This window comes from Diaphorina citri, unplaced genomic scaffold (assembly GCF_000475195.1).
Source record: "Diaphorina citri unplaced genomic scaffold, Diaci psyllid genome assembly version 1.1 scaffold2685, whole genome shotgun sequence".
Classification (NCBI taxonomy): domain Eukaryota; kingdom Metazoa; phylum Arthropoda; class Insecta; order Hemiptera; family Psyllidae; genus Diaphorina; species Diaphorina citri.
This window is the reverse complement of record NW_007380102.1, coordinates 1-16,629: the sequence shown is the minus strand read 5'-3', so window position 1 is coordinate 16,629 and position 16,629 is coordinate 1. Positions and strand designations below refer to the sequence as shown.

Genomic DNA, 16,629 nt, shown 5'->3' with positions numbered 1-16,629 from the left:
TTTTTATATTATTTTTTTTTATATTATTTTTTTTTATATTATTTTTTTTTATATTATTTTTTATATTAAATAATTTTATTAATTTAGAATGATACGAGGATATAAAATAATTAGACAAAGAATTTAATGTATTAAATTCGAAAAATAATGTTTTAGATAAGGTGCCAAATTTTTTCTCTAAAATAATATTTAACTCCATAATTGATATAGAATTAATTCCATAAGAATTTATATTTTCATTAGGATCAAGTTCATCTATTGGATACTTTAATAATGAGGAAAATATTTTTTTAAAATACTCAATAGTTTTTTCGTAAAGTAATTTATCAGTATTTTTATCGGATTTATCTAATATGGAATTAATTGAATTATTAATATTTTTTTGATTTATTTTTTTATTATTATAATTAATTTTATATTCTTTATCTTCAAAATTAAATTTATTTGATATATATCCTTTAATCTTTATATGAATAATTCCATTTTCATTGCATAAATCAATATTTAATTTTTTTATATCTTCTTGAGCTAAATTTATAGAATCATAATATATATGTACCCACATTAATTTTGTACAAGAATTAAATATATAAATATCCTCTATAACAAATGATAATAATAATTCTTTATAATTTTTTTCTATGGAAGTTAAATTTAATTTATCTAAATATAAACCAATAATACATTGTAATGCTGATCCTATTATGGAAGGATGTAATATATATTTTTTCAATGTTATTGACATTATTTTTGGTAGTATTAATTTTGCTAATACTTGTTTTTTAGAAACATATAATTCATAAACATTACGATAAGTTGGACTATGAATTAATTTAAATTTTTTAAATAAATTATAACATTGATCGGAGTTAAATTTTTGTATATCTGATTCATTTAATATTAAATTAATATCGACATATGATAAGTTATATTTATTATAATTATTATAAGATATAAATCCTTTACTATGAATTTGTAATTCTGAGGAATCTAAATTATTTAATGTAGAATAACTAATAATTTTAAATTTAATAGTATTATTAATATTTTTATTCAATTGAATTTCAATATATTTTTCTGTATTAAAAACAAAGGGATTAATCCAGGTAATATTATGAAATTCTATTACATCAGAAGATTTATAATAATTATCTTTCGAAATAGCTGTAGCCGCACAAACCATTTCCAGATACACTATATTGGGTAATATTTTTGTTTCATTAATTGAATAATCTAATAAAAAAAATTCTTTTCCTGTTAAAAATGTTCTAAATTTACAATATTTGAAAGTTGAAATATTTTCATGAACTAATGGATGTAATTTATTTATTTTTTTTGCAATTTTATAATCAGAATCATATATTTTATTTTTTTCTATTTTTTTTATCCAATAAGATTTTTTAGCAAATGGATAACCAGGTATAGAAATTCTTTTTGGTTTTTTTGGGTATAAACATGATTCTCCATAAAGTTTTTCCCAGGAAATTTTCATCCCTAATACCCATATTTCCAGTAATTTAGTTAATTTTCCACATTTCATCCATTTTTCTAAAGCCTCTTGAATTTCTTTATCATTTATAAAAATAGAAAAAATACGTTTATTTTCTTTAATTCTTCCTAAATATAATCCCTGAAAATCATTAATTCTATCATCAATAAAAGCTTGAAGTTTTATTAAAATTTCATCAAATGAAATTGCAGTTAATGCCAATCTATGATCCATTGGATCTCTTCCTACCTGTAAGGTATATGCTAATTCAAATAAATTAATATCATTTCTAATTTTTTTAAAATGATTATTAAAATTTAAAATTTGTGTCTTTTTATATTTTTTATTAATAATTGAATATAAATTGGGATAATTTAATAATATTGCGTTTACAAATGATATAATTGAATGATCATTCAAAAGAATATTAAACGAAATATCAATACTAAATTTTTTACTTAATTTTTCTAATAATATTGCACCATAGATACAATCTAATCCAATTTGACTTAATTGATCATCAAAATTAATTTCTTTTTTATTTATATTTAAAATATTTGAAATATATTTATGTACTATGTGTGACAAAATTTTACATATATTATCATGATCATAAATTTTATTTTTAATAGATATTTCATTATTTATAGTAATGAATTTTATTAAGCTAATAGCATATTCTTTTAAAGATTCTATAGTTTTTGCAGATAAAACAATTAAAGCCATAGAGTTTGATTTATATTTAAATACTTCTTTTTTTATAGAATACTCTTCAATAACTAAATGAGCATTAACTCCTCCAAAACCAAAAGAACTAATACCAGCTCGTCTAGGTATTTTTTTTCCATTAATATCACGTAATTTTTTCCATTTACAGTTATTATGCAATAAATAAAATGGACTATTTTTTAATGTAATATACGGATTAATTTTATCACAATGTAAACTTTTAACTAAAGTTTTATATTTCATTTGTAATAATACTTTAATAACACCAGCAATCCCGGCTGCTAATTCTAAGTGTCCAATATTAGTTTTAACAGAACCAATTCCACAATATGAATTTTTAATAAATTTTTCAGAATTATTAATTTTATTTAAATCACTAAATGCTGATTTTAAAGCATTAACTTCAATTGGATCACCAAGTTCTGTTCCAGTTCCATGTGCTTCAATATATGAAATTGATTGAGGATTTATATTGGCGCGAATATATGCATTTTTAATAACTTCGGTTTGTGCTTTAGGATTTGGAGCAGTTAAAGAACTACTACGTCCACCATGATTTTCTGAGCTTCCGCAAATAACTCCATAAATATGATCACCATCTTTTTCAGCTAAACTCAATTTCTTTAAAAATAACATTCCAACACCTTCTCCCCGCACATAACCATTAGCTTTATTAGAAAATGTTTTACATCTACCATCCTCACAAAGCATTCCAGCTTTACTAAAACTAATTTGTGTTTCTGGGCTAACAATTAAATTAATACCACCAACAACTGCCTGTTCGCAATCTCCAATTAATATTGCAGATAAAGCACGATGAATAGCAACAAGTGAACTAGAGCAAGCAGTTTCTACTGGTTCACTAGGTCCATGTAAATTAAGAAAATAACTCATTCTATTAGGACCAATGGAATCAATAACACCAGTTGCACTATAACTGTCAATAGTAAAATTACTATTTGCAATTAGTTGACCGTATCCACTAGAAGCAGTACCAATAAATAATGCAGTTTTACTACCAGATAAACTACCTGGAGAATAACCTGCATCCTCTATAGCTTTCCAAACATATTGCATAAGTAAACGGTGTTGCGGGTCCATAAGTTCCGCTTCTCTAGGAGATATATTAAAAAAAGAAGCATCAAAAGTATCAATATTATTAATAAACCCTCCCCATTTAATATTTGTTTTGTTTGCTTCTTTTTTAGGGTCACCATAAATAGCTTTCCAATCCCACCGACTTAACGGGATTTCACTAATACAATCTTTACCAGATAATAAATTTTTCCAAAATTCATCAATATCTTGAGACATTGGAAAACAACCACTTATACCTATAATAGCAATTTTATTATCCAATAAGTTATATGGACTATTTTTTAATTTATTATTATAAATAGATAATAATTTTTCTTTTTTTTCAATGGAATTAGATACATCCAATTTTTTATCTAATTTTACAGATTTATCTATAAATTTCTGTTTTAAGCCAAATTTAAAAATAAACTTATCATAATATTGAACACTTAATAATTTTGAAAGAGCATTAATAGTAGGATATTCAAAAAATGTTGTTGGAGTTAATTCCAGTTGATATTTTCTATTTAGTCTATTCGCTAGATCAGAAAAAGTAATTGAATCAAAACCATAATCGCTTAATTGAGCGTCATTTTCAATATCTTCTAATGAAAACTTCATTAATTTTGAAATATATTTAGATAACATTTTACAAATACAATTTCTTAATTCATTATAGTTTATATTATTAGAGTTAATTTCAGATGACGATTTATTTTCCTGAAATAATGAATCAATATTTTTTTTATTAATATCTTCTAAATAATTTCGAATTCGATTTGATATACCGTATATTACCATTATTCTTGAAATATTTAATGTTATAACTTTGTAAAGAATATTAAGACCTTGTATATCAGGCATTTCAACAATTCCACTAGTTTTTAACATCATATTCTTAACAGATTCTTGCATTTTCATGCCACCATTAGACCAAAGTGGCCAATTAATGGAAATAGTACGACCATATCTTTTATTCTGTAAAGTTAATTTATTTCTATAATCTGAAAAAATATCTAAAAAAGAATTAGCTGTAGCGTAATCAGACTGTCCAGCATTACCTAATGAACCAGAAATAGATGAAAATAATACAAAAAAATCTAAATTTAAAATTTTAGTAGCTTCATCTAAGTGAATAGTTCCATTAACTTTTGGCTCTAATACCTTAATAAATTCAGAACTTGATTTTTTATAAATAAAATTATCCATAAGTAATCCAGCGCAATGTATAATTCCATTAATAAAATTATATTTATTAATAATATTTTTTATAAATTCTTCTACCTCTATTTTTTTATTAATATCTAAACAATAATATTTAATTTTAATATTTTTTATGGATAAATTATTGATATTTTTTTGAATTTTATTATTTAAAAATGATCTACCGCATAAAATAACAACTCCTTTATTAATTTTATGTGTAATAAATTTAGCAATTAATAATCCTAACCCCCCATTTCCTCCAGTTATTAAATATATACCATTTTCCTTTAATGGAGAAAAAATAGATCGCTCATCAGAAGTAAAATTTAATTCTTTCCAGCTAAAAACTTCACGACCAATAGAACTATAACGAATTTTATTTTCATAAATTTTATTGACGCTATTAGAATAAATTATACTAGCTATATATTTAGACGAATATAAATTTGAAACATCATAATCCCTTAATCCAATTAATTGACCATGAAATTTAGTATTTTCACGGTTTACAGATTGTAATAATCCTGATAAACCATTTAAAAACATACTCTTTTCATTTTCAATGAATACTATTTGTAATAAAATATTCCCTTGTAATTTAGATTTTAAAATATTTCTAATTTTTCTAAAAATGTGCAAAGAAACAGTTGTATAAATATCCTGAATAGATTCTTGTTGTATACATAAATAAAAATATTTAGAAAGTGGTATATTTTTTTTAATTTCCTCATCGATATTTTTTTGAAAATTATTATTAAAATCACATAATATAATAAAATGATTAGACCAAATAGAAAAATTAGAAAGATTTTTTATTTTGTTTTTTTTAATATCTATTTTTATATCTTTTCTAACCCATATAGGTTTATATACTAAAGCAGTAAAATCTTTTGAAAGATTATTAGTTTTTAATGAACGAGAAGATAGCCCTCTCATACAAATACAAACTTTTCCTTGTTTATCGTAAAAATCAATATCTAATTTTTGAATATTACTATTAAATAAACTATTTTTAGAGTAACGTATCCAAACCCACAGTGAAGTAGATGGTTTTGATAATAAAATAAAATATTCCAGTGCAAATGGTAATGAAACTATATTTTTATTATTTAAAATAACTTTATTTGTTTTTTTATCAAAATTTATATAACCAAAATAAGCCATAAAACCAATACAAGCCTGTAATCCTGAATCAACTAAACCAGGATGAAACATAAATTTTTTAGAATATTTATAATTTTCTTTTATATTTTTTAGTAATTTTAATTTTGCTAATACTTGAGGGGGTTTTTTTTCATTTTTCGGTGAAAAATAAATTTTTTCTAAACATTGGTGAGTTGGTCCATAGTTAATGCCCATATCATTAAATATTTGATAACAAATATTACCTAATAAAAAATTAGTATCTAATTGTATTTTTGTAAAATTTTCTAATAAATTATCAATGTTAATATTATCAATATCATTAATAATAGGCATATTTTTAGTTATTGCAATTCCTTGACTATGAATAATACGCTCATTAATATTATTTTTTTCTTGTTCACTATAAATTTGATATGAAATTTGATCATTAGTTTCTTGATTCATTTTCATGTGCAAAATTTTTGAACAATTTTCATTAACAAAAAATGATTGAGCCCAAACAATATTTTTTAATTGAATAATAGATTGATTAGATATATTTTTAATTGTTATTTTTTTTATTGCAGAACAAACCATTTCTAAATACATTACACCTGGTAATATTTTTTTATTCATTACCATATGATCAATTAGAAAAAATTCTTTTCCAGTTAATTTGGCGCTAAAATAATATTTTCCTAAATTTGATATACTATTTTTTAATAAAGTATGTGATTTTAAATAATAATCAATATTTTTTTTATTATCTAAATTTTCAATCCAATAACTTTTTTTAGAAAAAACATATGTAGGTAACGAAACACGATGTAATTTATGTTTTTTATTATCATAAATTTTTAACCAATTAATTTTTATACCTTTTATCCACCATAATGCAAGTTGTTTATAATTTTTATTATTAAAACAATCATTAATATCACTATCTGATATAAAATTCTTATTTTTAATAAAAAAAATATTTTTTTCTTTTTTTAGATTACCATAATAACAAGAGATAATATTTTCTAATTTTTCTTTATTCTTTATTGAAAAATAAATCTGCTCTAACTTTAAATATAACTGTGAAATAGAATTTACAATTATAGCTAATCTAGTTGACATTTCCTCTCTTCCTACTTGTAATGTATATGCAATATCAACTAAATTTACTATTTTTTTTTTCTCTAATATTTTTTTTACGAAATAAAAAAATTCAATAATTATATCATTTAATCTATCTATATTTTTTGCAGACAATATAATTAATACATCAGAATCAATTATTTTAAAATTATATTTTGTAGTGTTTTTAATATATTCTTCAATAACTATATGAGCATTAGAACCACCCGCCCCAAAAGAACTAACTCCTGCTCGACGAAGTAATTTATTATCATTTAATATCGGAGGTTTCCAAAAACAACCTTTTTGTAAAATATAAAATGGTGATTCTTCTAATTCAATCATTGGGTTAATATCTTCACTATGAATACTTTTATATAAGTAACTATTACGCAAAGATAATACCGTTTTAATTACACCAGCAATTCCGGCTGAAGTTTCTGTGTGACCGATATTTGATTTTATTGAACCTAATCCACAAAAATTAATATTTGATTTAGAAATATTATTTATTTTGAATAATTCTTCAAAAGCCATTTTTAAACCATTAACTTCAATTGGATCACCTAGTTTTGTACCAGTTCCATGGCACTCAATATATCCTATGCTTCTTGGATCACTTTTAGCTTTATTATGTGCTTCAATAATTAATTGTGCTTGTGATTTTGGATTAGGAGCAGTTAAAGAAGTTGACATTCCTCCATGATTTTCTGATGACCCACGAATAACTGCTAATATATTATCATTATCCTTTTCGGCTAATTTTAAAGATTTTAGAAGTATAACACCAATACCATCGCTACGCCCATAACCATCTGCATATTTTGAAAAAGTTTTGCAGCGTCCATCTTTAGAAATCATACCAATTTTATTGTACATAATATGCATATCAGGTGAAATAATTAAATTTGCACCACCAGCAATTGACATTTCACATTCTTCGTGTTGAATGCTTAATATGGCTCGATGTAATGCAACCAAGGAACTAGAACACGCGGTATCTATAACCTGACTAGGTCCATGTATATCAAGATAAAATGATAAACGATTAGGACAAAACATATGACCTAAACTAGTAAGATGCAACGAATCCATTTTTCTAGACTTATTAACCATATGAGCATAATCTTGTAAATTAATACCAATAAATATGCCAATTTTTTTACCAGATAAAGATTTTGGTGCGTATCCAGCTGATTCAATTAATTTCCAAACACATTGAATAAATAAACGGTGCTGTGGATCCATAAGTTCCGCTTCTCTAGGGGACATGCCAAAAAATATAGGATCAAATTTATCAATATCTGGCGCAAATCCACCATATTTTACATTTGTAAAATTTCCTTTTTGCGGATCTCCAAATATTTTTTTCCAATCCCACCGACTTAACGGGATTTCACTAATACAATCATTTTCATTACGCAAATTTTTTTCAAGTATTTGTAAATTTGGACTATTAGGGAATATACCCTCCATAGAAATAATAGCAATTGGTTCGTAACCTATGGAATCTGATGATGTATTTATAGAATCTGATGATGTATTTATGGAATCTGATGATGTATTTATGGAATCTGATGATGTATTTATGGAATCTGATGATGTATTTATGGAATCTGATGATGTATTTATGGAATCTGATGATGTATTTATGGAATCTGATGATGTATTTATGGAATCTGATGATGTATTTATGGAATCTGATGATGTATTTATGGAATCTGATGATGTATTTATGGAATCTGATGATGTATTTATGGAATCTGATGATGTATTTATGGAATCTGATGATGTATTTATGGAATCTGATGATGTATTTATGGAATCTGATGATGTATTTATGGAATCTGATGATGTATTTATGGAATCTGATGATGTATTTATGGAATCTGATGATGTATTTATAATAAATTTAAATTTATTTATCCAATCTTTTATGTCAGTATTATTTTCTTTTATTTCTTGTTTTTCTGGTTCTTGATTTACTTTTTCTTTTAATTCTTGATTAATTTTATTTTTTTTAAAAAAATATAATTTAATTTTTTTTCTGTAACGTTTAAATAAAATATTAACTAATTCTTCTATATTTTTTGCCTCAAAAAATACAGTAGGAGCGATTGGAAAATTTAATATATTAGAAATACATCTTATAATTTCAGTAACAATTATAGAATCTACTCCATAACGAGATATATTTTCTTGCATATTCATTCGCTCTAATGGAATTTTTAATACCTCTGAAACAATATTAGCGATTTTTTTATAAAAATATATATATAATGAATTTTTTTCTTTTTTCTTTATATTTAAAATTAATTTTTCTTTATTTTGAGTAACTATTTTTTTTTTATTATTTTTTAAATCATTCCTTAAATTACTTCTTGAAGAATTAACAATTTCATTTTCTAAAAATTGTTGCATTTTTATATTAATATCCTGAAAATTACTAAGCATAATTATATATTCTCCTATTTACTCATCTAACATATCACGATACATTCTAGCGCATTTGATAAACTTCCAAAAATCCACTTCCCATAAATGTCTGTGCGAATCTATAAAATAATCTTGCCCCAAATCTGGGTTATCATTTTTTTTTGCATTAAGAAATTTTAAATAACCCTTGCTTTTTCTAATAAAAGCTTGAATATAACTGCGTATAAATTGCCCTTGCAATCTTAATCCATCACCAAGACCTGCGGCAGCATTTACGAAACCAAAAAAAAATATATTATCTAAATTTCTTGGGGCAATATGAATAAATAAATCAGGTATTCCTAATTTCCATTCCAATTTTTCTTTATCAATAAAAGGAAAATGACGATTATAACCTGTGGCATATATAATAGTATCTACCTCTATATGAGTATCATCAACAAAATGTACAATATTACCATTAAGATTTTTAATATCATCTTTTGGTAAAATATCTCCATGACCTATATGATAAAGAATTTGTGAATTCATAATTGGATGAGCTGCATCTAAAGGATGATCTGGTTTTTTTAAACCATAATCAACGCCATCAAAACCAGCTAACTTGAAAACTTGTTTTATATAAGCCATAGTTTCCTCTTTAGAAGAAAATTTATTTCCTAATTGTAGCATCCATTGAGGAGTTGGTTTTCCATCTATAAATTTAGGGTAATAATGATACCCTCTTCTAGTGCTATGATAAACTTTTTCAGAGTGATGAGATGCATCTACCGCAATATCACAACCAGAATTTCCTGCTCCAACAACTAATACTCTCTTGTTTCTAATTTGATCTGGAGATTTATAATCCATAGAATGCAAAATTTCTCCACTAAAATAACCTGAATAATTTGGATAACGAGCAACTCGTTGAGCACCATTACAAACAGCAATAAAATCATATTTTTTTTTCTTGCCATTTGAAAGTTCTACTTCCCAAATATCTTCATATTGTTCTAAATTAATTACTTCAGTATTAAAAATAGAATGATTATATACATCAAATTTTTTTGCATAAGATCGTAAATAATCAAGCATCATGCTATGATTTGGATAAACAGGATAATTATCTGGCATTGGATAATCTGGAACTTGTGTATTAAATTTTGGTGAAATAAGATGTAATGATGGATATACTCGACCACAGGAAGCTTGACTATTCCATACTCCACCTAAATCTGACTCCATTTCGTATAAATCATAGTTAATATTACCTTCACTTAATTCACGACCAAGACCAATACCCAAGGGGCCGCCTCCAATAATACATAATTTAATATTTTTATTTTTATATTTCATAATTTTATGTTTTATAAAGAATTTATTATAATAAAATAATTTATACTAATAATTTAAAAAATAAAAATTATGCTTTAATTCTTTATTTTTAGTATAAATTTTATAATAATTTAAAAATTATATTTTTTTTGCTGTAACAATAATATAACCAAGATTTTTACTCATATATTTAAATAAATAAAGCCAATTATCTATAGATTTTTCTGGATTAGGTATAGATTTATAAATTTCTTTTTTGTATGTTAAAGTAGCTTCAGTTAATTTTGGAACTAATAATGGCATTACATGAGAAGTAATATCATCAATTTTTATTAATTCAAATCCAGATTTATTTAGTAAATCTGGGTAATGTTCTACTAAAATAAAATTAGAATGAATATTTTTTTTGACATATTCTTTAAATTTATTATCATTTTTACTAACAGATAATAAAGGTAAATCAGTTAAGGTTAAAATAGACCCAGATTTTAATACTCTTCTTGCTTCATTTAATGCGGCACTATGATTCATATGAAAAATTGATTCAAAAAACCATCCACCATCAAAACTGTCATTATCAAATGGTAAATTGAGCGCGTCACCATGTAAAAAATTAACTTTATCTAATAATCCTTCTGCTTTCGCAGTTTTCATTGCACTTTCTTGTTGAAATTTACTAATAGTAATACCATCAACTCTGCACCCTTTGGCTTTAGCTAAACGAATTCCAGATAATCCAAATCCACAACCAATATCAATAAAACGTTGTCCTTTAGTAATAGAAGTTTTATTAATCATTATTCTTGAAAGTTTATCTGATCCTTGCGCAAAATTATCTTTAGAATTACTTTCATCCCAATAACCCCAATGCATATGCCCACCAAATAAAACTGATCCTATTTGACCTTCTGGGGAATCATAAAGGGTAGCTACTGTTTTTTTTCCTTTATTTCCTTTATTTTCTTTAATGTCTTTATTTTCTTTGATGTCTTTAATATCTTTATTTTTATTCTTTTGAGTATCTATTTTATTCATTTTTAAATATCCTTAAAAAATTAAAATATATTTGAAAAAATTATTTTTTATTAATCAATAAAAATTTTTTATTAATTTGAAAAACATTATTTTAAAATACTACTTACGAAGTAAGTAAAACTTATATTATAAAATATAAATTATCAATAATATAATTTGACTTAATTTTTAATTTTATAGAAATTAAAATAATAAAAATTATTTAAAATTTTAAATTTTTAATAATTAATATTTTTAATTTATCACTAATGATTAGGAAAAAAAACTTGAAATTTTTTATTAAGATATTCAGAACATGCTAACATTAAATCTTCTGAAATCTTATTAACATAACGATTACGCCAATTTTCTAAAGAAGTTTTTTTAATCCATTGATTATAAGCGCCCATAGCAGGACCAGTATGTACTTGATAATCTATTTTATCACCTTCTCCCTTAAGAGCAATACGCATAGCATAAATAAAATACCAACGAAAAATTAATGCCATTTTTATTTTAGGAAATTTTTCTGCTTTTTCAATTTCTTCTGGTAATTCTTTTAAGTAATATGATTTTGTTTCTTGATATACTTCATCAAAACTTCTTTTTAAATAACGATCTTGTATTTCTCTTTGCATTACTGATGGAATTTGATCAAGAGAAGAGTAAACTCGCCAAATATCATATAGTTTATTAGCTCTCATTGGAAATAAAACTCCACGTTTTAATACTTGTATTTTTGATCCTAATTCAAACATATCTCCAGCAGGAGCATATGCTGTATCTTGTATATTAATATCCTGAAGCATATCTTTAACAATATCACTAGTACCAGCTTCAACTGTACATTGATTAATAGAGCCAGTAACAATAAAGTCAGCTCCTAATAAAAAAGCGCAGGCAGCAGCTTCTGGTGTACCAATTCCTCCTCCACTACCAATTCTTACAAAATTATAAAAGTTATATTTTTCTTGCATTTTATCACGTAAACGTATAATTGTTGGTAATAAAACTGACGTTACACCCATATCAGTATGACCAGCGGAATCAGCTTCAACACATATATCAGAAGCTAATGGTATTTTTTGTGATAAATCAGCTTCTTTTTGAGAAATATGATTATTTAATAATAATTTATTTACTATTTCAGACGGAGCTGGATTTAAAAATAATAATGCTATTTCTGGTCTTGAAACTTTTGCTATAATACGATTATTTGATATAATCTTACGATTATTATCAACATGTAAACCTTTTAAGCGAAATTTCACCAAAGATGGTGTAATTTGAACAAAAGCAGATGCTTCTATATTATGTACATCATAATCCAATAAAAGATTAACTAAATCCATTTCATGTTTTAAATTAGATAAATTAGCTAATACATTCATTCCATAAGATTCATTGTTTTTTAATATAGACTTAATTTTTTTTAAAGCTTCTTCAATTTCTAACAATGACATACCACCTGTACCATAAAAGGATAAATAACCAGATTTACTCATACTAGTAACAAGTTTTACTGAGGAAATTCCTTTTGCCATTGCGCCAGCAACATAACTAAAACGTACATTATAATCTTTTCTAAATTGTACGGAACCTAAATTTTCTGGTGTTATAATCATAAAATAAAAATTAATATTATTTAAATATAAAAATTTGTTAATCAATATAATAACTTATTAAGTCTACTTATTAGTATTAATAATGACTTATTAAGTCTACTTATTAGTATTAATGTGGTATTATATTACTAATTTATTTTTAAAAGAAATTTAATAGTTTTAAAAATTTATTTAAAAATAAAAAACAAAAATAATAAAATACAATATCTTAAAATATAAAATTTTAATAAAATTCTAAAAAACATGAAACTTATGCGTTATAATCATATTCCCAAAATTAATATAATATCTTATATTTTATTTTTTCTCTCTTTTTTTACAGTATTTTTTTCTGGAAAAATTGTCAGTAAAGAAATAAAAATTGGAACATCAATACCATTAACTGGACAATTTTCTAATATTGGTAAATATTATCACGATGCTTATAAATTTACTATTGATAAAATAAATGAAAGTGGAGGTGTGAAAGTTAATAATTCATTTAAAAAATTATCTCTTAAGTTATATGATAATCAATCAAATATCGGTATTAATAAGTGTCAATATATTAAACTAATCACAGAAGATAATATTAATTTTTTATTAGGACCTTTTTTAAATAATTTTATACTTAATAATTCTTTTATTTCCGAAAAATACAAAACTATTATTATGCAAAGTTGTGGAATTTCAAACCAAATTTTATCAAATAATTTTAAATATGTTTTTGGTTTATTTATACCAGCTAAAAATTATTTTCAAGATACTATAGAAATTTTAAAAAAAATGAAAATAAAAAATGAAAAAATTGTGTTTCTTTATGTTAATGATGCATTTCATTCTGCTATTGCAAATGGAGTATCTTTAATATTTAAAAAATTTAATTTAAATAAAATTATAAATAAAAATTATTCATTAAATACTATTGATTTCACCTCATTAATAGCACAAATAAAAAATATAAACGCAAAAATAATATTTTTTTCTGGATATGAAACAAATATTATTAATTTTATACGACAAATTAAAATTTTTAAAATAAAACCTATATTTTTTTCATTGACTTCTGATTTATTAAATAAAAATATTAGGAATTTACTAAAAAATGAAAATAATTATACTTATGGTATAACTCCCTGGTTGCCTAATTTTAATTTTAAAGATCGTTGGTTTAGTAATGCTAAAAATTTTTCAAATGAATATAAAAAAAAATTTGGATATTATCCTGATTATCATTCAATTTTTGCTGCAATTGATATTGAATCATTAGTATATGCAATAGAAAAATCAAATGATCTTAATCCATTAAAAGTAAAAAAACAGTTAAAAAAATTAAATTTTAATAGCATATATGGTAAAATTACTTTTAATAAAAATAATAAAATGATAATATCACAAAATGTTATTAAAATTCAAAATAATAAAGAATCTGATGATGTATTTATGGAATCTGATGATGTATTTATGGAATCTGATGATGTATTTATGGAATCTGATGATGTATTTATGGAATCTGATGATGTATTTATGGAATCTGATGATGTATTTATGGAATCTGATGATGTATTTATGGAATCTGATGATGTATTTATGGAATCTGATGATGTATTTATGGAATCTGATGATGTATTTATGGAATCTGATGATGTATTTATGGAATCTGATGATGTATTTATGGAATCTGATGATGTATTTATGGAATCTGATGATGTATTTATAATAAATTTAAATTTATTTATCCAATCTTTTATGTCAGTATTATTTTCTTTTATTTCTTGTTTTTCTGGTTCTTGATTTACTTTTTCTTTTAATTCTTGATTAATTTTATTTTTTTTAAAAAAATATAATTTAATTTTTTTTCTGTAACGTTTAAATAAAATATTAACTAATTCTTCTATATTTTTTGCCTCAAAAAATACAGTAGGAGCGATTGGAAAATTTAATATATTAGAAATACATCTTATAATTTCAGTAACAATTATAGAATCTACTCCATAACGAGATATATTTTCTTGCATATTCATTCGCTCTAATGGAATTTTTAATACCTCTGAAACAATATTAGCGATTTTTTTATAAAAATATATATATAATGAATTTTTTTCTTTTTTCTTTATATTTAAAATTAATTTTTCTTTATTTTGAGTAACTATTTTTTTTTTATTATTTTTTAAATCATTCCTTAAATTACTTCTTGAAGAATTAACAATTTCATTTTCTAAAAATTGTTGCATTTTTATATTAATATCCTGAAAATTACTAAGCATAATTATATATTCTCCTATTTACTCATCTAACATATCACGATACATTCTAGCGCATTTGATAAACTTCCAAAAATCCACTTCCCATAAATGTCTGTGCGAATCTATAAAATAATCTTGCCCCAAATCTGGGTTATCATTTTTTTTTGCATTAAGAAATTTTAAATAACCCTTGCTTTTTCTAATAAAAGCTTGAATATAACTGCGTATAAATTGCCCTTGCAATCTTAATCCATCACCAAGACCTGCGGCAGCATTTACGAAACCAAAAAAAAATATATTATCTAAATTTCTTGGGGCAATATGAATAAATAAATCAGGTATTCCTAATTTCCATTCCAATTTTTCTTTATCAATAAAAGGAAAATGACGATTATAACCTGTGGCATATATAATAGTATCTACCTCTATATGAGTATCATCAACAAAATGTACAATATTACCATTAAGATTTTTAATATCATCTTTTGGTAAAATATCTCCATGACCTATATGATAAAGAATTTGTGAATTCATAATTGGATGAGCTGCATCTAAAGGATGATCTGGTTTTTTTAAACCATAATCAACGCCATCAAAACCAGCTAACTTGAAAACTTGTTTTATATAAGCCATAGTTTCCTCTTTAGAAGAAAATTTATTTCCTAATTGTAGCATCCATTGAGGAGTTGGTTTTCCATCTATAAATTTAGGGTAATAATGATACCCTCTTCTAGTGCTATGATAAACTTTTTCAGAGTGATGAGATGCATCTACCGCAATATCACAACCAGAATTTCCTGCTCCAACAACTAATACTCTCTTGTTTCTAATTTGATCTGGAGATTTATAATCCATAGAATGCAAAATTTCTCCACTAAAATAACCTGAATAATTTGGATAACGAGCAACTCGTTGAGCACCATTACAAACAGCAATAAAATCATATTTTTTTTTCTTGCCATTTGAAAGTTCTACTTCCCAAATATCTTCATATTGTTCTAAATTAATTACTTCAGTATTAAAAATAGAATGATTATATACATCAAATTTTTTTGCATAAGATCGTAAATAATCAAGCATCATGCTATGATTTGGATAAACAGGATAATTATCTGGCATTGGATAATCTGGAACTTGTGTATTAAATTTTGGTGAAATAAGATGTAATGATGGATATACTCGACCACAGGAAGCTTGACTATTCCATACTCCACCTAAATCTGACTCCATTTCGTATAAATCATAGTTAATATTACCTTCACTT

The 16,629-nt window shown here is 23.9% G+C and overlaps 2 protein-coding genes across 2 annotated transcripts in view; both read right to left on the bottom strand.

Moving 5' to 3' along the window:
* LOC113471611 (polyketide synthase PksN-like) overlaps window positions 1–14,860 on the bottom strand; it is a gene marked incomplete at its 3' end in the record, with an annotated part of 18,052 nt that extends 3,192 nt beyond the window's left edge. Inside the window, exons 1-2 of the mRNA XM_026830900.1 lie at window positions 14,809–14,860; window positions 1–8,645 (exon numbers count right to left, since the gene is read on the bottom strand). Coding sequence (XP_026686701.1) covers window positions 1–8,224 — 8,224 coding nt within the window. The remainder of the gene's footprint in view (window positions 8,646–14,808) is intronic.
* A 63-nt stretch (window positions 14,861–14,923) lies between these two features.
* LOC103519357 (dimethylaniline monooxygenase [N-oxide-forming] 5-like) lies at window positions 14,924–16,623 on the bottom strand. Its single transcript, XM_008484445.3, has one exon. It carries the CDS (start codon window positions 16,593–16,595, stop codon window positions 15,405–15,407), a length of 1,191 nt encoding a protein of 396 aa, XP_008482667.1. The 5' UTR covers window positions 16,596–16,623; the 3' UTR covers window positions 14,924–15,404.
* Window positions 16,624–16,629: the final 6 nt, after the last annotated feature.

What these genes read in the sequence shown, in the direction of transcription:
- LOC103519357 (XM_008484445.3), bottom strand. Translation starts at nt 16,595, where the DNA reads ATGGAGTCAGATTTAGGTGGAGTATGGAATAGTCAAGCTTCCTGTGGT.